Raw genomic sequence first — 18,667 nt, 5'->3', positions numbered from 1 at the left:
TTAAAACTTGAGTATGTCAAATGACTTTCTGTCTATTATATGAACATAGTCGCCAGCTAAAGGTAGTAACATACAAAATACAATACAAAAACTTACATAATAATATGAAAAATATATATTTTGGGCTTTATGCAGAGTCATCTGACGCGTGATTAGTGTCATACTAAAGAATTCGACTAACATATGTTTCCTGCAGTAGTCAGACCTTTTGTATTCACCGTCAGATTTCTCTTTATTATTATTAAAGAAACAGAAGAAAAAATGTCCCATGAACATTACTGTTTTAGACACTTACACAAAAATAAAACAAACAAACAAACAAACGTAGAAGCGAGTCTCAAATATTCAGGATCAAGAACTCAAATTTCATAAGAGTGGACACTTGGTAGCCCCTCGGTCCTGCCAGGGTTAAAAGGTGAATGGTGCCATTGCCCTATATTAGCGTATGGTTTAGGTTTTGTACTTTTATTTATTTAATGGTAACCATTGATTGAAGTAATTCTAATAAGTAACATTCAAAGAAAATTGAAATAAAATATTAATATTAGACACCAGAAAGAAGGCACATTTCATATTTCTAGAAACGAAACATTTTAGCATTGATAACTTTCGATTTGTGAAGTCGTAGATAACACTCGTTGCTAACATGAAGATTTTCACACAAACAAAAAGGAGTCATTAACATACCGTAATCTGGGCCATCGCAGCTGTTATCTAGAGTCTAGCGCACCGAAAGAAAACGTATCATAAAGATTTTATGGATAAGTTGGCAAGTCTGATCTGATGTCCCGGATGATACATCAGTGAACAGCCGACTGCAGTAGGTATCCTCTAGTACTGCAGGTTTTTTTTGAAGAGAAGAATTTCCAAGAGCTATCATTATGGTAAATATTTGCATATTGAAGATATTTATAATATTTCACTTTCAATATTTATATGGATATTGTCAGTAGAAAGAGAATTATGTTTATATTGTAATGCCAAGAATGCATGCTGTAAATTGGATGTTACTTTTAATTTATCTTATTTGTCAGCTTGGATATTCTTAGAATTTAAGCTGCTAACTGACTGATGCCAAAAAATTATATGCGCTGTAATTGAAAGTATTGAGTTAAATACGTTATGGAAAAAAAAGGTTATAGCAGTAGCGTCGGTACAGTATTAACAGAAACTGTCAAAATGTTTTCGATATTAATATTAGGCGTGGAAGAGCATGTTTGTTTCAATGTCAAAAAATAGCATTGCTTTATATATATGAAAATATCAGTCTCTGTGTTCATGTTTTGTATTTACTTGACACACCGCTATTAATACAATTCTAAAAAAGATGTGTATTTTGCTTTCACATGAACTATAGATAGTTGTTCCACCTTTGCACTTACGAGTGGGGCAATCTGTTTATTAAGCTGCAAGAGCTTTACTTCGTGTAAGGTCGAGTTTAGGTATACCACTCGAAATAATGGCTTAAGTTTAGAGTTGCCCCTCCAGTCTGAAGTTGCCCTTGGACTTTGTAACATACAAAAAACAGTGCTTAAAGTTTGAAAAATTAGAATTCGGCCCTTGTGCCTGAGAGTGAGTGCAGTATCCTTAAGCTTTAAAACTTGAAAATTTTGTCAGTTATTAGGAAATTGTCACTACCGGTACCTTATAAACTGTTTCTTAAGAATTTTTCTGTGCGCATTCATTTTAAGAGAACTTCACTGTTTTGCGTGCAGGGTGGAAAACATCATGATTTTTAATTTTTTTTTTATTTAAATCGACTTTTTTGATTTAAATCAAATCGTTTATCTTCTTATCATACAAGTCGTGAACTGAAGGAAAAACATTAGGAGTTAGTATTAAATGTTAATTATGCCATTTAAGTAAAAGTATTGGGGTTCAATTTTGAATTAATCCCAATTCGTTAACTCATTTCAATCTCAAACAATGTTTCTTAAGCATTAAGGAAAAAGTACAGCAACATTTATCAATATGACCCCCCCTTTTTTTTTTGGAAGGTTCTAGAACACAGGTCCCCCCCATATAGGTTAGTAGCTAGGTTCTTCCTTTCTGTACCAAAGTTTAATATTTAATTTATACAGTATTGCCGAGCGAGCGTGAGCGAGTGAAGGCAGGTTAGAGCCCCCAGGGCACGTTGTTTTCTGCCTTTATTACAGCTAAATGGGAAGGGGGACCTGCGTCCTAGAACCTTGCCCTTTTTTTTTTCACAATAGTTACTGATATTTGGCAGGAGCATATTTTTAAAAAATCGGAACTAGCTTGCGGCACGAAGTACGTGTAACTTACATAAATTTCCCTTAAAGTTATAAAATCTAAAAATGAATAATTAAGTTTCGGAGATGGGATCGGGCACCTCTAAATATACCCCTATTATCTGAGAACAAACACGCGCACACAAAAGAAGTTTTGATTTAAATGTAGATGGTGATTTCCCCGTTGGAATAGCTAATGATTTACAAACCCTATACAACGAAGGCAAGAAAGCATGATTACTCCGTCACCCGTTCAAAACGAGATTTTCCCTAATCATCCTCTGCATGAAGCATTCTTCATACTGTGCTGTATATATATATTTGAGTCTTATTGTATTATGATTATTATCTTCCATAATCGAAATAACAGAACGGAAACGTGGGATATAGTATACATGAAGCTCCATCAGTTCCCCAAGGAGCAGGACGCTCATACTTTTAGGGATTATTCATTGAGTATGTACGAACTTACAAAGGGGGTAACAAAGCGACTTTTATTTACTTATTGACTAATACGAAAATAAAAAAAGAACGTACCTGTACTTTATCTATGACTATGAGTGTGTTGAGGGGGGGGGGAATTTAAAGCATATCGCATGTCTTGTGCACATGGATATTTCTTAATATTGCACTACGTAGAAAATTTATGGTATTTCATGTAGAAGTGGTGATAGACCACAGAAGAAACGCAGATCAGGGGGTTCTCATGTATACTATTACCGAAACGTGATTTCACGTGTTTTCACGTCAAATTAATTTATTTCGGTTGATTTAAATCAATCCACCCTATTTGCGTTTAAATATTCCGTCAGGATATGCCATAAAAGCTACATTGTGAAAAAATAAAACCAATCTGTACTAGGTGGACACTAAAAAACACAAAGGCTATCTAACCGAATCAGGGCAGTGGACCCAAGGGTGCGTCCATTGGGAGGAGGCGCGTCTGTTTTGGGTATGAGCTTAAACAAGGGTGTCGCTAAGAACACTAGATTACGTTAAACCAGTTGCTTTCTTAATACATTCGTTGCGATTTCTTACCTTTACGTTGTGGTAGAGGAGTTGAATAAATATCCTGATAAATAACCTTCCACGTAGTCCATTTTTTTCCATACCTTTAACACTATCTTTAACATTGATTTCATAATGCATTGACTGCACTTATATTCACACCATCACTACGATATTCACGTTTGAATATGTAACTGTTTGAATATATACAAGGTCTGTATGATAAGTAATGAGACTCGCCGCGCCGCGGCGCGCGTGTCGCTGGAGCGGGTTTGTCGGTGATGGAGGATGTAGGGGGGGTCCGAGCAAAGCAACGCACCGCGCGTCAGTTGGCTCCGAGCCTTAGTGGAGCGCGGACAAGCCTTGGACAAAGCCCTTGTGAATATTCTTGTCACGGCGGAAAATCAACAAACATGGAGGGTTCCATCGAACAGCGTTATGCGATCAAATTTTGCGTTCGCCTGGGGAAAACGGCTACTCAGACGCTTTCTCTCATCACGGAGGCCTACAAAGAGGAAGCCCTATCCAAAGCCCAGGTGTTTCGTTGGCACAGTGCGTTCCGGAACGGCCGGGAAAGCGTTGAGGATCTGGAGAGGGCTGGACGCCCGACAACAGTGACTACGGACGAAACTGTGGCAAAAGTGAGGGATCTCCTGAACTCAGACCGTCGATTATCGTTGAGATTGATTGCTGATGAACTCGATATGAACCACACAACAGTGCACAAGATTGTGACGGAACAATTGGGAATGAGAAAAATCTGTGCGAAACTGGTGCCGCGAGTGTTGACTGACGAACAAAAGCAACGACGTGTTGATTGTTGTCAGGAACTGTTGAACCTCATGAACAGTGACCCTAACTTTGAAGATGACGTCATAACAGGTGACGAGTCGTGGGTGTTCCAGTACGACCCTGAAACGAAACGTCAAAGCGCGGAGTGGCACACTCCTGCGTCCCCGCGCCCCAAGAAGGCCAGAATGTCGAAGTCAAAGGTGAAAACAATGTTGATTGTTTTTTTTGACAATGTGGGGGTGGTCCACAAGGAGTTTGTACCCCAAGGACAAGCCGTCAACGCCGCCTTCTACAAACAAGTCCTTGAGAGACTGCACAGGAGCGTCAAGCGGAAAAGACCGGCGATCGCTAGCCGGTGGAAGTTGCATCACGACAATGCCCCTGCCCACACCGCCTTCTTAGTGACCTCCTTTTTGACCCGGATTGGGGTGGAAGTCCTTCCACAACCACCCTACAGCCCAGATGTGAGCCCGGCCGACTTCTTCCTCTTCCCGAAGCTGAAGCCACGCTTGAAAGGAACCCGTTTTGCCGACGTCACAGCCATCCAAGCAGCCGTGACCACATTTCTAAAGGACATGCCGGCTGCTGACTTCCAGGGGGCGTTTGCAGCGTGGAAACATCGATTGCAGAAGTGCATCGACGCAAGAGGAGAGTACTTCGAAAGCTTTTAAGTCCCTGTACAGATCAGATCAATAAAACAATGTTTCCAGACCTGGTCTCATTACTTATCATACAAACCCTGTATCACACTGCCTGTTTAATTTCAACAATTCATGCCTGTTAATAAAACATAATAGCTCCTGTAAAAACGAGTAGCATCCTTTACTTAATGGAAGACTCGATTATAAATATCATTAAGCCTGTAGAAATAAAGTGGGTTAAATTCCGTAGGTGGCCTTCGAAGATTACAACATTTACAGGGAAATTAAGTGAATTATACGAAATTTAAGCATTAGACAAGCAAGAAAGGTAATAAAGGTCATCACTTGTTCGGTGACTGATTACAGAGAATCATGGAGTTTAATCTTCGAGAATATGAAGGCGTGGAGTGAGACCATATTAGTTAACCTGAAAATAGAGTATAATGTTTCACTGTTTCAAACCCACTGTCTAGGAAGTATTTGGTCTAGGAATTAATTCGTGCGGTTGGTACGCACACATTGAAGCTGTAGTACAAACACAAAATACATAAATACCTTAAGAAAAATATTGTCCATCGCTAGCCACCACTTTCGCCCATCTGTCAGGCAATGTACGCATTCCGTGGCGAAAGAAGTCCTCATCCTTGGAAGCGATCCAGTCAGAGACCCATGTTTCGATATCCTCTGGAGAAGTAAACCGCTGTCCAATCAAATCGTTGTTCATGCAATCGAACAAGTAGTAGTCCGAAGGAGCAACGTCTGGTGAATACGGCGGGTGGGGTAAAACTTCCCATCCGACATTTTCTAAATAGGTTTTGACCGGTTTTGCGACATGTGGGCAAGCGTTATCATGTTGAACAATAAGTTTATCATGTCTGTTCTCCCATTCTGGTCGTGTTCTGGCCAGAGCTTGCTTCAAACGCATTAATTGTCGTCGATAACGTTCTCCATTCATAGTTTCACCGGGTTGCAGCAGCTCATAGTACACCACACCTTTCATATCCCACCATATGCACAGCATAACCTTTGCACAGTGATATCTCGTTTTGGTTGTGATGGACCTGTTTCACCTGGTTTCACCCAGGCCTTTTTTCGTTTATGGTTCTCGTAATGGATCCACTTCTCATCACCCGTAATAATTCGATGCAGAAACCCCTTTCTGCTCTGTCGTTGAAGCAGCAATTCGCAAATGGTTTTTCGTCTTTCAACGTCTCTGTCTTTCAATTCATGTGGAACCCGATGTGACATCTTTTGAATCATTCCCATGGCTTTCAAGCGTTTGGAGACTGTTGTTTGATCAACGCCTAATGCTGCTGCAAGTTGTTCCTGCGTTTGACACGAATCCTGCTCGAGCAATGCTGTCAATTCTTCGTCTTGAAACTTTTTGGCTGTCCAGCTCGCTCTTGGTCTGCCAAGCCGAAATCACCACTTCTGACACGTTCGTTCAGCTAGAGCATGGTCACCATACACTTCCACCAAAATACGATGACTTTCAGTCGCACTTTTCTGCATGTTAAAATAATGCAGTAGGACACCCCGCAAAAACACTTTATCATTCACAAATTGCGCCATGTTCACTTAACTACAAACTGGTGGTGTTGACGCTTTAATCCACTGCCCTATACTACGAACGATACGCGATGACAGGGGTTTGCAACACATGTGTGGATACACGGAACTGTGGGACGCTCCGTTCGTTGCGCCATCTCTTGTCCACCCGCACGAATTAATTTCTAGACCAAATATATAATGCAATAGGGGAGAGAAAGCACTGATTGATTCTAGCAACACGCTACAGTGTCTCACAACGTATAGCCCCTTTGGGTTCTGTGTTATCCTATTTATGTTGTTATCAATTTTTAAACTGGGAAAGAAGTATGTGAATTGATTTCACAATAGGATTGTATAAGAAATCCAAATATATCGGGATCTTACTTCTCACACGTATAACAAAATAGAAATAGAAATGTAAAGTGTGCTCCTTACCGTGTGGTACTCTCTAAGGCAAACATGATGTAGAGAAGTGCTATTCGAAGACAGTCTACAAAGTGAACATGCGGGTGGCACAAATGTGTTGCCACACATAAGACATGTTTTAATGTCATGTGAACTGTTATTCCGCTGTCGTCGAGTATGTGTATACCGACCGTCGCTTTGCATCCATTAATGCAAATTGTCTGTCATAGTGATAAAGTAAGGAAACAGGTTTATAATTTCTTCGAAACGTTGTTTTCGTTATTTCTGAATTAGAGAGTTTGCAACACCGAATAGGTAAAGAGTACTACTTTTCCATAGTAATAATGTAATACAATAGGGATGCATACCCACTCATTGAGGAAGAAAGAAAGCAGGAAATCAAGATGTAAATCCGTAGAATGCCTTATTAATCGTCAAAAGCGATATATTAAGCTTGCTTAATAACACGACTGACGCCATGTTGAAAAACTGACTTTCGAAACCTGAAATAGTTTTGTGCTATTTAAAGAGTAGAATATTGAAATTGAAACTAAATGCAAAGTATAACTTCTTTTAATTGGAAATTAGAAAAGGAAATTTAGTAATTAAATATAGTAATTGCAATTCGAAATTACACAGGCCTGCATTATTTCGGTTGTGGCATGTTTTTCAGCATTGGATGATGGATTCTTATGTAACTTGGTGCCCTTAATCCAAAAATGACTCTAGTTTGATCCCATCACGTCGGAATTGTTTGCAAATCTCAATGTGTCAAAATGTGCTTTGTCTAAAAACTCACAAATATGAGACTGCGGACAGATGTCAGGACATAGGAAATACTGCCATCCGTTTGTTTATGACGGAAACGATTCGTTGTCAACATAAACCGGCAGATGGCAGCACTTGCGCCGTTAAACGTGGTGTACACTGCAACTATTAGTGCTGGTGCAACCGTTCGTACGTATCTTCCGTCATCAAAAGTCGGGTACACAAAGTATCCGTTTTTTTTTTTTTTTTTTTTTTTTTTTTTGTGTGTGTGTGTGTGTGTGTGTGTGTGTGTGTGTGTGTGTGTGTGTGTGTGTGAATGAGATAGCAGTGACACAATCATTGGAAGCGGGAAACTATCCATAACGAGCGTAATTGGAACGTGGAGTAAAAAATGTACTCAAAATGCTTCTCGTCGAAGCGACGAAAGTTCTTTTGCCACCTCTACATACCAAATTAGGCTTGATGAAGTAATATGTGAAAGCCTTACCAAAGGATGGTACATGTTTACAGTACATGTCTATCAAATTTCCAGCCTTATCAATCGCAAAACTAAAAGAGAATGTCTTTACGGTTCCGGACATTAGATAACTCCGCAAAGATAGACATTTTGAGGAGCACATGGAGCTTGCTGAAAAAGAAGCCTGGGTCACCTTTAAAGACATAATGACCAAGTTTCTGGGCAACAAGAATAATCCGAATTTTAAGTCTATCGTTGATACTATGCTGCAGAAGTACGAAAAGTTAGGTTGTTCCATGAGTTTGAAGATTCATTTCTTACATTTCCACTTGGACTTCTTCCCGAAGAACCTGGGTGCTGTTAGTGGAGAGAATGGGTGAGAGATTCCATCAGGACATCTAAGAAATGCAAAAGCATTCCCAAGGACGATGAAATACAACAATGATGACGGACTACTGCTAGATGTTCCCAGCATCGAGATGAACCCAGAAAACAGCACGCGTGGAAAAACCAGAAACACAGCATGATTGGTCTAAAAAGACGTGGACACAATGTCTTAACTCGTGAGTATTTCTTTTATGTTATATTATATTCTATGTTCTTCCTTTTCTTCCACAATTCCACATGATTTACATAACAAACCGATTTTGTCATTAAGTCGCATATTTGTGATATTTTTCGACATACACTATATTTGGTACATTGCCATTTGCAAACAGTTCTGACGTGATGGAAACAAACTAAGGTCATTTTTGGATTAAGCACACCAAGATATGTATAGGAATCCATCATCAAATGTTAAACAGAACCATCGCAGGCTAGTGTTATTTATTATCAAATGTATGCTGTTCACCTCTCAACAGGGGATGAGTGAAGTTGATAGAAGATCTCAAGATAGTTATCAGAGGGTCTTACAAGATTTAAATTTTTTAAAAAGCAATCCAAAGTAAATTTTGGCTGTAAAGAAAAAAAAATGAACAACATGGGTAATATTGACGGAAAATAGGTTCTCTAGATTAGAAAGATAAAATTTTTAGATCATAAATTTTCAAGATGTTCGTAGAACCGATGCTTGGCGCCATTTTAGTGAATATCCGTCTCTAGCAAAATGTGAAGTTTTCTCTAGACTGTACAATCATTAAGCTAAATTGGATTCTTTATTAGTTCTTTGGTGTTTATTTTGGTAAAAATGCAAATTGAAATTATGATGTGTGGTTAAGTTTGTTTTCGCTCCAGCACGTTCAAATAAATTATGGGGAGGGGGGAGGAGTCTGCTTGCTTCCTATTTTAATAATCTTGGCAATAAGTTTCTAGCATGTTTGATCTCAATGAGAGTCCTAGCTTACCACATTATTTGCATAATCATTATGAAAGGGGTTACTGCATGTTGGTGATAGTTTGTTGTGGTCTTCGTAACAGTAACCTGTACCTGAAATATCATTTACTTTCTTTCCCTTTCTTAAAGTTAAATCAAATCAATAGATTTGCTCGGCTCTTTATATCCGATGGAGTTTTGAATTTTGTCTGGGAACGAAAATAGCAAAAGATTATTGCCTTGAACGATTATCATAAATAACGTATTCACACAGTATGATTACATTTGTAACGATATATCATATGCTATCCTTTAATTATGTCTCACTTTTGAACTAACTCTATATAATGTATTCGGTAGGCCTATTTGTCCTTTACAGAGAAAGTGTAATTTTTTTTTCTCCTATCACATCATCATCATTAGGTTAAGTATAGTTAATCTATACTTTTATATATATGTATGTATCTTACCTTTGGTCCCTGTTGTTTAATAATTAGAAGATGGACCAATTATAATAATGAAGGATAAAAAAATAGCTTCCATTGATGGAAACGTGATATCCCATACAAAAGTGATGCATTCATATTATTATGTGAAATGATAACAATAGGGATGTACCGATATATCGGTATTGGCAAATAGATACCGATACATATTCCGAACTATTTTCAGTTTGTTGCATATTAACAGTGACACTTATATTTTATCGGTTTCTTTTAGACTTAAGGTTTATCTAAATTATTGTCAATTGTACAGTCGATTTCTTTATGCATGTGTACGCCTTTGTTTTGACTACTCGTACTCAACTGATATTTTTAGTCCCTCGATGCCAAAATAGTGGTGAAGAAAAGCTAAAGGGTCCTCAGTCAGAATTATAGGCGCTCGAAGAAAATTTTCTAGGGGAGGCCCATTCCTTGGTTGCTATATTGCGTCTGGTATTTAACATACATGGTTTGCTATATTATGTATAAATTTTCGTGAGCCAGGTGGTCCCACCCTGCCCTCCCCCTTCGGGCGCCCTTGGTCAGGATAACAGACCCCCGTAATTTGAATCCCAAACGAGATAGAGGTTTCGATTCAGAAGAAAATGATATGGAAGAAACCCACAAGACGCTCACTTTGTCATTACTTTCTCCTACTTACTGGTTAAAAATAATTCTATGGTTGATAAATAGTTCTATCGTGTTCGACTTCGCTTAAATAACTTTATATATATATATGTAGTATACACAGCAACACCTGGTTCAGCATGCATAATTTTGTGAACAGTAAAAATTTGTAACGGTAGTTCTTTTACATTATATGTACGTAATAGAGACTAGTAAATACAATGTAACTATTAAAGTACATAATCAGTCTCAATATCAATCACTAACTCTTAGGATTAAGTTTACACTATATAAGTATTTGCTCTTCTTTAGTTCATTTTATGTGAGATGGATTAAATTTAGAGGAAATATATTTTTTGTGTGGTACCTAATATGAAATTCTGCTTTTTGTCTTTGTATGCCAAATTTGGCCTTATATGTTGATCATTTTATTGTTCTGAAAAGTCCTGATAATATATAAGAAATATGTCCAAAATTATCGGTATCGGTGAAAAAGTGGTATCGGTACATCCCTATGTTACAATCACCCTTTTAAGAGTGAGAAAATTAATGAAATGTAGAAGTGCGAGAACTTAACTTAACGCCCAATTTGCAAACTATATAAAATTAATTAAAAAAAGAAACTGAAATATGATTTATGTTTATTAAGAAAGTTTAAAGAAACAAAAAAGAAAAAAAAAAAGGACTCTGGCGCTAATTTATTAAAAACATTGTTATTGTACTGCAAAGTTCCCTATTGTTATAAATTTTCATTAATATTTGTTAGAATTTCTTTTGTTTTTGTTATTTTTTCTTTGTTGTCTTTCATAGAAAATTATGAACTGTTTAAGAAAATTATTAATCACTTTGCATATATCATCCTCATACTTTATTTTTTCTTATTAATTGAATGTAATACCTGAATTTAATAAAAGTCTGGGTAAAGGGGCTTGTTGTTTTGTCATAATCAATAAATTTGATAACTAAGCTAAGATAACTCTATCGAATGAGATAGAAAATCATCTTCATATGCTAAAATTATATTAAAATAAGCAGAAGTTTCGTAATTGAAATGGCACCACTGCGTGTACCTGGAGTGCTTATAATCTAAATTAAAGTGAAAATAGTCAGATAAGATTTAGTTTCACAGAAATAGTTTTCCTTTCTATATATGTATATATATTTCTTTTTTTTATGTCTCCCTCATTTCAGATCTTAAATTTGAGCTTGATTTTTTTTCCTGTGATCGATTAATGTAAAATAAATGATGACATGAAGTATCCACGCAGCTTAAAATTAAAAAAAAAAAAATGTCAAAACAAGAATTATTTTATATTCTGATGGTAGGAAAACATACCATTATAAGAGAAGTGGAGTGTTATGCAGAAATGGCTCAAGTGCGAATTCATATATATATATATTATTGTAATCAGTATTATGTGTTGTACACATTAATGCCCACAGAATTCCATTGCAGAAACATTTTGTGCATGGATTTCTCCCGTTCCCTACCACTTTCGTCATGCTACCATTATTATCCATATCATTACAGTCTTCCTTAGACCTGTTGCATAATGATGATACATTGAACTGAGCTTAGAAATAACAAAAAGAAAGAAAAAGAATGATGCACAAGGAATCCGTAAAGTCCCATACACGATTCGTGGGACACACTTTGCACCATTGACACTCGCTTATTTTTCGATTTGTAGAAAGGAGGAAGTACACAATTTTCTAGAGTAACGAAGAGATACATAATTTTATGTAATACAGACGAGAAATAAAATTCCCTGTTATGATTCAAATCCCTGAGCCAGCCGTCCTGAGTTTGTCAAAACACGCCTGGCAAATACTGGGATAGTATCTCAAGTTCAGGAGCCAGAAATAAAAAAGTGGCTTTATTGAATGGATGTTGTTTTTGTAAAAAAAAATAACTTTTTTTTGTTTTGTTAAAGGGCTGAAATGTTGGAAATGGATTTTTTTTTTCTCATTTTCAGTTGCCAATTTGGTTTCTTATAATAAATTCTACGATTAAAGAGGTTTTGTGACACACAATAATTGTACTGTGCTTCAAATACTCCATCAGACACGGAAGAAGAATTAGGGAGTTCCACGGTCTGATTGCCGTTAATGTTTGGAAAATAGAATTGTATTTTTGTAATTTCTTTTCCTAAGTGAAGCGTTCTCGTTTTGTGTAATTGATACATGTAGGAAGACATTTTATCTTTTAGATACGCAAGTATGTAACAAAAACAAAGGATTACTTTTGATTCCATACTAGCTGAAGTGATCGTTCTTTGCACGGGAAGAATTAGATTCAAGGAAAATGTTTGAGCCTCTTCTCCCCCCTTAGGAGACACACATCACTTAAAGTGTAGGAAGATATTCTAGCTCTGGCATGAATTTTTAACCTCCCTTTTTCCCTTAGGATACGCCCTTTAAGGAAAGTTACATAATAATATCCTAGCTTAAGGTACGTACTAACTATGTTCTAAAAACTGTTCAACCATTTTCCGTAATGCGATCACAAATAACAGACATCGTCGATTTAAATGTGAAGAATGGAAATTATGAAAACACCTTCTTTCTTCCCTGAAAATTTTCAGAAACAGGAAGTGACATGTCCCCTTATTTTTAGTGAGGTGTTTATATACCGAATTTCATCTTCCAACTTGACGTGCTCACAAGATACTGTTGTAATTTTGGCTGAAATTTTGAACCCCCTTTACTTCCATTACGATGTGCTCTTTAATCAAAGTAATACAATAAATAATAATGAAGTATATTCCAAAATTCATTTCAAACTGTTCAACCGTTTCCCCGTGATGCTACTACTGATCGCTTTCCAAGTGATTAAAGGAACTGCGGAAAATAACCACCGAGTTTCATCTTCCTAACTTGGCGGGCTCGTGACAGACTGTATTATTTATTTATTTTTTTTTACATGAATTTTGAATTTCCTCTACTCCTTCTCCTAAGATGCGCCCTTGAATCAAAGTAGTATAAAAATCCCAGCTCAAGGTAGGTTCTAACTACTATTTGTTCAAAAATTCATTACAAACTGCGTAACCGTTTCTTCGTGTGATGCAATCAGAAACAACAGGCAAGATTGCTTTCAAATTATAGAATTTGCTACCCCTCCCCACTTAAAGTGGAAATTCTTAAAGCACTGGGACACGGCTCCTCTTACTTTTATTGAGAAGTTTACATAAAAAATGTCGTCTTCCTAATTTGAGAGAATCGTGAGATACTAAGATTTTCGCATAGATTTTGATTCTCTGCTCCTCCCATACAAGCATTTTAATCAGACTAACCTGATTAAAATCCTAGTACGAGATACGTAATAAATGCATCCAAAAGTTCATTCCGAACAGTTTAACCTTCTCACGTGTTGCGCACACAAACAAGACTCTTTTCATAGATTACAGTTGAACAGTGTTATAGTGAATTTGATCCAGCGCAAACAAAATACATTATGAATGATTCCTAAACCTTTTTTGTTTTCACTGGTATTCTGTTCTGGTTGTAAATACATATTTTAAGCCAATTTTGAAACTAGCATACACCAAGAAGTGCGATTAAAGAAAATAATTATATTAACATTATTATTTCAATTCAAATATTTAAGTATATTTTAAAGATGGGTTTTATTGTGGGTTTAAAAAAAAAAAAAAAAAGAAAGAAAAAAAGCTGGGGAAAATTCCAACAACCCTGGTTTTGCGACAATTTACACCTTCGGAATTGTCAACACCCATTTGGACAAACTATCGTATTACAGAAAATTTGTGCAACGAAATTTCTCTGTTACAAATGTACGTTGACAATTTTATACGTTACAGTTTGTATACTTGCTAAGTCTAAAACTACGTTATATATATATATATATATTGTCAACAAACACTGTGCTTAGGTCTAAATATAGGGATGTAAATATAATAGCACACAGTATCCGTTGCTTCTACCTGCTATCTGAAACAGGTAGGAATACCTTAAACTCCTTCTATCTCCACCAACCTACAGCGTAGGATTTTTATATACCAACATGCGAAAGGTGATACAATGATAACTAAGACTGTTTATCTTTATGGTACTCATTTATTAATTAGCGTTTAATTAGTAGAGTTTATGATGGTGTTGTGATGTACGATATTAAGTAAAAATGTTAACTCACATTTCATAGAACTGTTTGTGAATTGGTCAACGTTAGAATATCAGAGATGTATTAAAGCATACCTTGATGATCTGAGTTCGAACCTCTGGCTGCGAAGTTCGTCTTCTGACTTCCTCACAGTGGATGGATGTCCACTGGAACGTAGTTAACCAGCTGATCTCAATAGTGGCTCTATTGAGAATGATAATACTTGGAGACTAGCGCTGCTATGGATCTCCCAGAACTGACCATGGAGACTCCTCCAAGACTGATCCCAATTCAGTCCAACATTGGCTTTTTATCATCGTCTTCACGATGACGAATTTTGTTGTTCTTGATTACAAATTCTGAAGTTTTACATCTCTGAGCCGAAATTGTGCTTATTCACAATTTCTGCATTTTCTTTCATTGACCAGATTCTCCAGACAGCTTATGTCTGCGAAATTCACACTTTTACCTAATTTTGGTTATGTGTATGTGTTGACATAAATTCTACAACGTTTTACATTTATCTGTTTCGTATTGTTTTTGTTATTCTTATGACACTGCAGACTCGTGTCTATTCCTTGAAGAAACAACAAGCATCAGCAATGCGTAATACGATGATATAACATGTCTGCAACCTAATTACAACAATTCAAAATAGTAAACAAACATTTTAGTATTTCCTTCTGAAACCAATTAATGATATGAATAAATTTAGATCTTAACCTTTTCCATAATTTTGGAGTGCCGTGACACGCATACCGTGACAATATATAATGAATTGAAGACCATTTATTTTAAATTTTAGAATTTTCGTATTTCACCCATCAGAAATATTCAAGTGGAAACGTTGGCAAAATTATGTTTGTTGCCATATTTATTGTCTTATAAAATCGTCATTATTCATTTATACGATCTCGTATTTCGTCCAATTTTATCGTGGCGGACTAAATTGCTTTACTAGTTAATGGCAACTGCTTTAAAAACAAATGTAGAGTATAAGAGTTAAATCTGTCATATCTGTAGTTTGATGTGGAGAAGAAACAAAATTGTGAACCAAAAGTTTAAAAATAACTCAAGTTATTAATATAAGCTATGGCAAAAATTATTGACTTATTGTAAGTGGAAACTTAATTTGAACACACTAAATGCGAATCATTTAGCGCATAGTGATCGTGATTCAATGGTCAAGGCGCTCGACCAGTAGTCTGGAGATCCTCGGATCGGAACCACGGTGTAATTTTTTTTTTTTTTTTTTTTACTTTAGAATTTTTGGTGACGATTGATCGGCGATGACACATGTTTTATTGTCTTAAGAAATTTAAAAAATATTATTATCATTATCTTGTAAAAGATGAAAAGTTAGGAGCTCATCACCGCTCAGGTCGTACCATTACAAGCACAAGCGTGACATTTGGCAAGAATACTGCGGTTTTGTTTAGTGTTACCCACGAGAAGAGGAATTTTTCATCTCGTTTCTAAAACAAAACAATCGAGACAAGAATTAATATTTTAAATTCGAGACGGGACAAGGCTAATTCAACTTATCGTCTCGCTTTAGAGATGAGAATCGAGACCAGACGAAAAGTATCGTAAAAATTTCTCCTTTTATCGGGATTCTCGAAATAGTGTATGTCCATTCTTTAATTAGCAATTGCTTTGTAGACTGAATCTTATATGCTGTTTTGTTACTTTGTATTTCGGAGCTCATCGAATTATGATTTGTGTAGGTATTTTTGTAGTAAAGCTTTTACAACTCTCTCTGCATATTCTAAAAATTAATTAATTATGTGGCTTACTTTTCAGTGATATTCAGTTATTTTTATTACAGTTACTTTTCCGTAAAACATATAGTAGAATACTTTCTACATGAAACTTAATGGAACTTTCGTTTAATATTTGGGTAGTTGCAGGGGTGTATCCTGGAAGTCAGGACCTCTGCCCGAAATCCCGACTTTTCTGTAAGGTTTGTCTACTTTTAGGGCAAATTTGAGAATGTTAATACCATTATTATTATTATTATTATTATTATTATTATTATTATTATTATTATTATTATTATTATTATTATTATTAATAATAATAATAATAATAATAATAATAATAATAATACTGGAGTTTTGTGAATTTAATGGTTCACCCTGTTTCAAAAAGGTTAAGCGTTTCGTTATGGTTGTTTCATTTGTAGAGCGCTCTCTGAAAAACCTAGCTCCCGCGAAGTGGGCTTTATGAGGGACAAACATCATGTGCAGTTATGTTTGTTAGATCTTGAGCTATAACATGTTCAATTTAGAGTGCAGATTCAAAGTAGAACCTCGAGAGCTGTGTACATGTGCTTATATCTCAAATTTTGATCACCTCTAACTTCGGACCTATTTGGTCTGAGGAGGAAAAACTTCACAAAACTAACCCTTGTACTACCCACAAGGCTCTGAAGTTTCATGAAAATCTGTGATGATGGGTTAAATGACCTGGATGAACTGACATGGGATGACCCCTCTTTCATTTCTGTGTGGAATTTTATTACTAAGTAAATAATAATAAGCGACAAACAATGGTAGTTCATGTCAGAGTTCCTGAGTCTTAATTTACTTGTACTCAATCTCTGGAGCTCGTAATTCGTTTCGTTAATAAATTTTTGATGCTTAGATCAAGCCATTTAGATGTTGAGAATGAGTGCTCTCTTGGTGAGAGTTTAGTGCCCATTGCAGCAGCGAGGTTATATAAAATGTGGTGCTACAGGCTAACATGAGAGTCCGAATTACATATGCTCACACCAGTTATGTTTTACGGAAAAGTAACTGTAATAAAAGTAACTGAATACCACTGAAAAAGGAGAGAGGCCACTGGGGACGACGACATACCAGTAGATTTGCTCAAGGAATTAGGAGACAATGCAATGAAAGTATTAACTCACTTATTAACAAGATCTAATTTAGTGGAGAATGGCCAAAGATTTTCTCGATGTACAATGATTGCATTGCCAAAGAAAAATCAAGCAAAGACGTGCAGCGATCACAGAACCATTAGCCTGATTCCCCACACTGGAAAGATAATTGCATGCATACTGAACAGGCGGCTGGAAAGCAAGATAGATGAGAGGTTAGAAGATCAATTTGAATTCCGGAAAGGAAAAGGCACCAGAGATGCTATTGGATTGATGAGAATTATATCAGAAAAAATTCTTGATGTAAAGAATTGTTGTGGTTGTGCTTCATCGACTGGCGAAAAGCTTTCGACCGAGTCAATTGAACGAAACTTCTGAAAATACTTAAAGAAATCGGAGTCAATGGAGAGATCGAAGACTCATTCAAAACCTGTACATAGGACAACGAGTGAAGATGCGCTTGAATGAAGGAGAAACCAATAGTGTGGAAATTGGATGAGGAGTCAGACAAGGATGTAGTTTGTCGTCCCAATTATTCAACATTTACAGTGAATGTTTAATGAAGGAAGCATTAATGGAAACTGGAGATTTCAAGATTGGAGGGCAGATCATTAACAAGATCAGGTATGCAGATGATACGGTAATAATAGCTAAAACCGAAAGACTAATACAGGAGATGATTGACCAAATAGTTGACACTGGAAAACTGTATGGAATGGAAATTAACATCGAAAAGTCGAAAGTCATGAGAATATCCCGTGGAAACACGCCCTTACTGATCAGAGTAGAACAAAGAGAACTTCAAGAGGTCGATAATTTCAAGTATCTGGGAAGTATTTTGACGAGAGACGTTACTGCACCAAAGAGATCAGGTCAAGAATTGCCATAGCTAAAAAAGCATTCAACAAGAAAAGATCACTCTTAACTAGCAGGCTCAATATTGGACTTAAGAAGAAGTTGGTCAAGTGCTATATATGGAGCATTGGACTGTATGGTTCAGAGACTTGGACATTACGGAAGTTAGAGAAGAAATATGTGGAGAGCTTCAAAATGTAATGTTGGAGGAAAATGGAGAAATAAAATGGACAGAGAGCAAGAAACGAAGATGGTTTAAAACGGATAGGAGAGAAGAGGACACTTCTAGCCACCATTCTTCCTAGAAAGGCCAATTGGATTCCACACATCTTGAGAAGAAATTTTCTTCTTCACACCGCCATAGAAGGAAAGATGGAAGGGAAGTGAGGAATAGGAAGAAGAAAAACACAGCTGATCGATGATTTGAAAGATAGGAGAAAATATTGGGAGTTAAAAGAGAAAGCTGAAGATCGACAAAAGTGGAATAAACATTTCCAGGCCCAAATCTAAAAT

General features: G+C 36.5%; 1 protein-coding gene across 1 annotated transcript in view; it reads left to right on the top strand.

The window, feature by feature from the left end:
• Positions 1-754: 754 nt before the first annotated feature.
• LOC145660480 (calcineurin subunit B type 2) overlaps positions 755-18,667 on the top strand; it is a 71,319-nt gene continuing 53,406 nt past the window's right edge. The window contains exon 1 of the mRNA XM_081725552.1: positions 755-884. Coding sequence (XP_081581678.1) covers positions 882-884 — 3 coding nt within the window. The 5' untranslated portion in view covers positions 755-881. The remainder of the gene's footprint in view (positions 885-18,667) is intronic.

The sequence above is a fragment of the Thermobia domestica genome, chromosome 9 (genome assembly GCF_964235325.1).
Source record: "Thermobia domestica chromosome 9, izTheDome1.hap1.1, whole genome shotgun sequence".
Classification (NCBI taxonomy): domain Eukaryota; kingdom Metazoa; phylum Arthropoda; class Insecta; order Zygentoma; family Lepismatidae; genus Thermobia; species Thermobia domestica.
The sequence above is the reverse complement of the archived record's forward strand: the minus strand, read 5'-3'. Positions and strand labels throughout refer to the sequence as shown.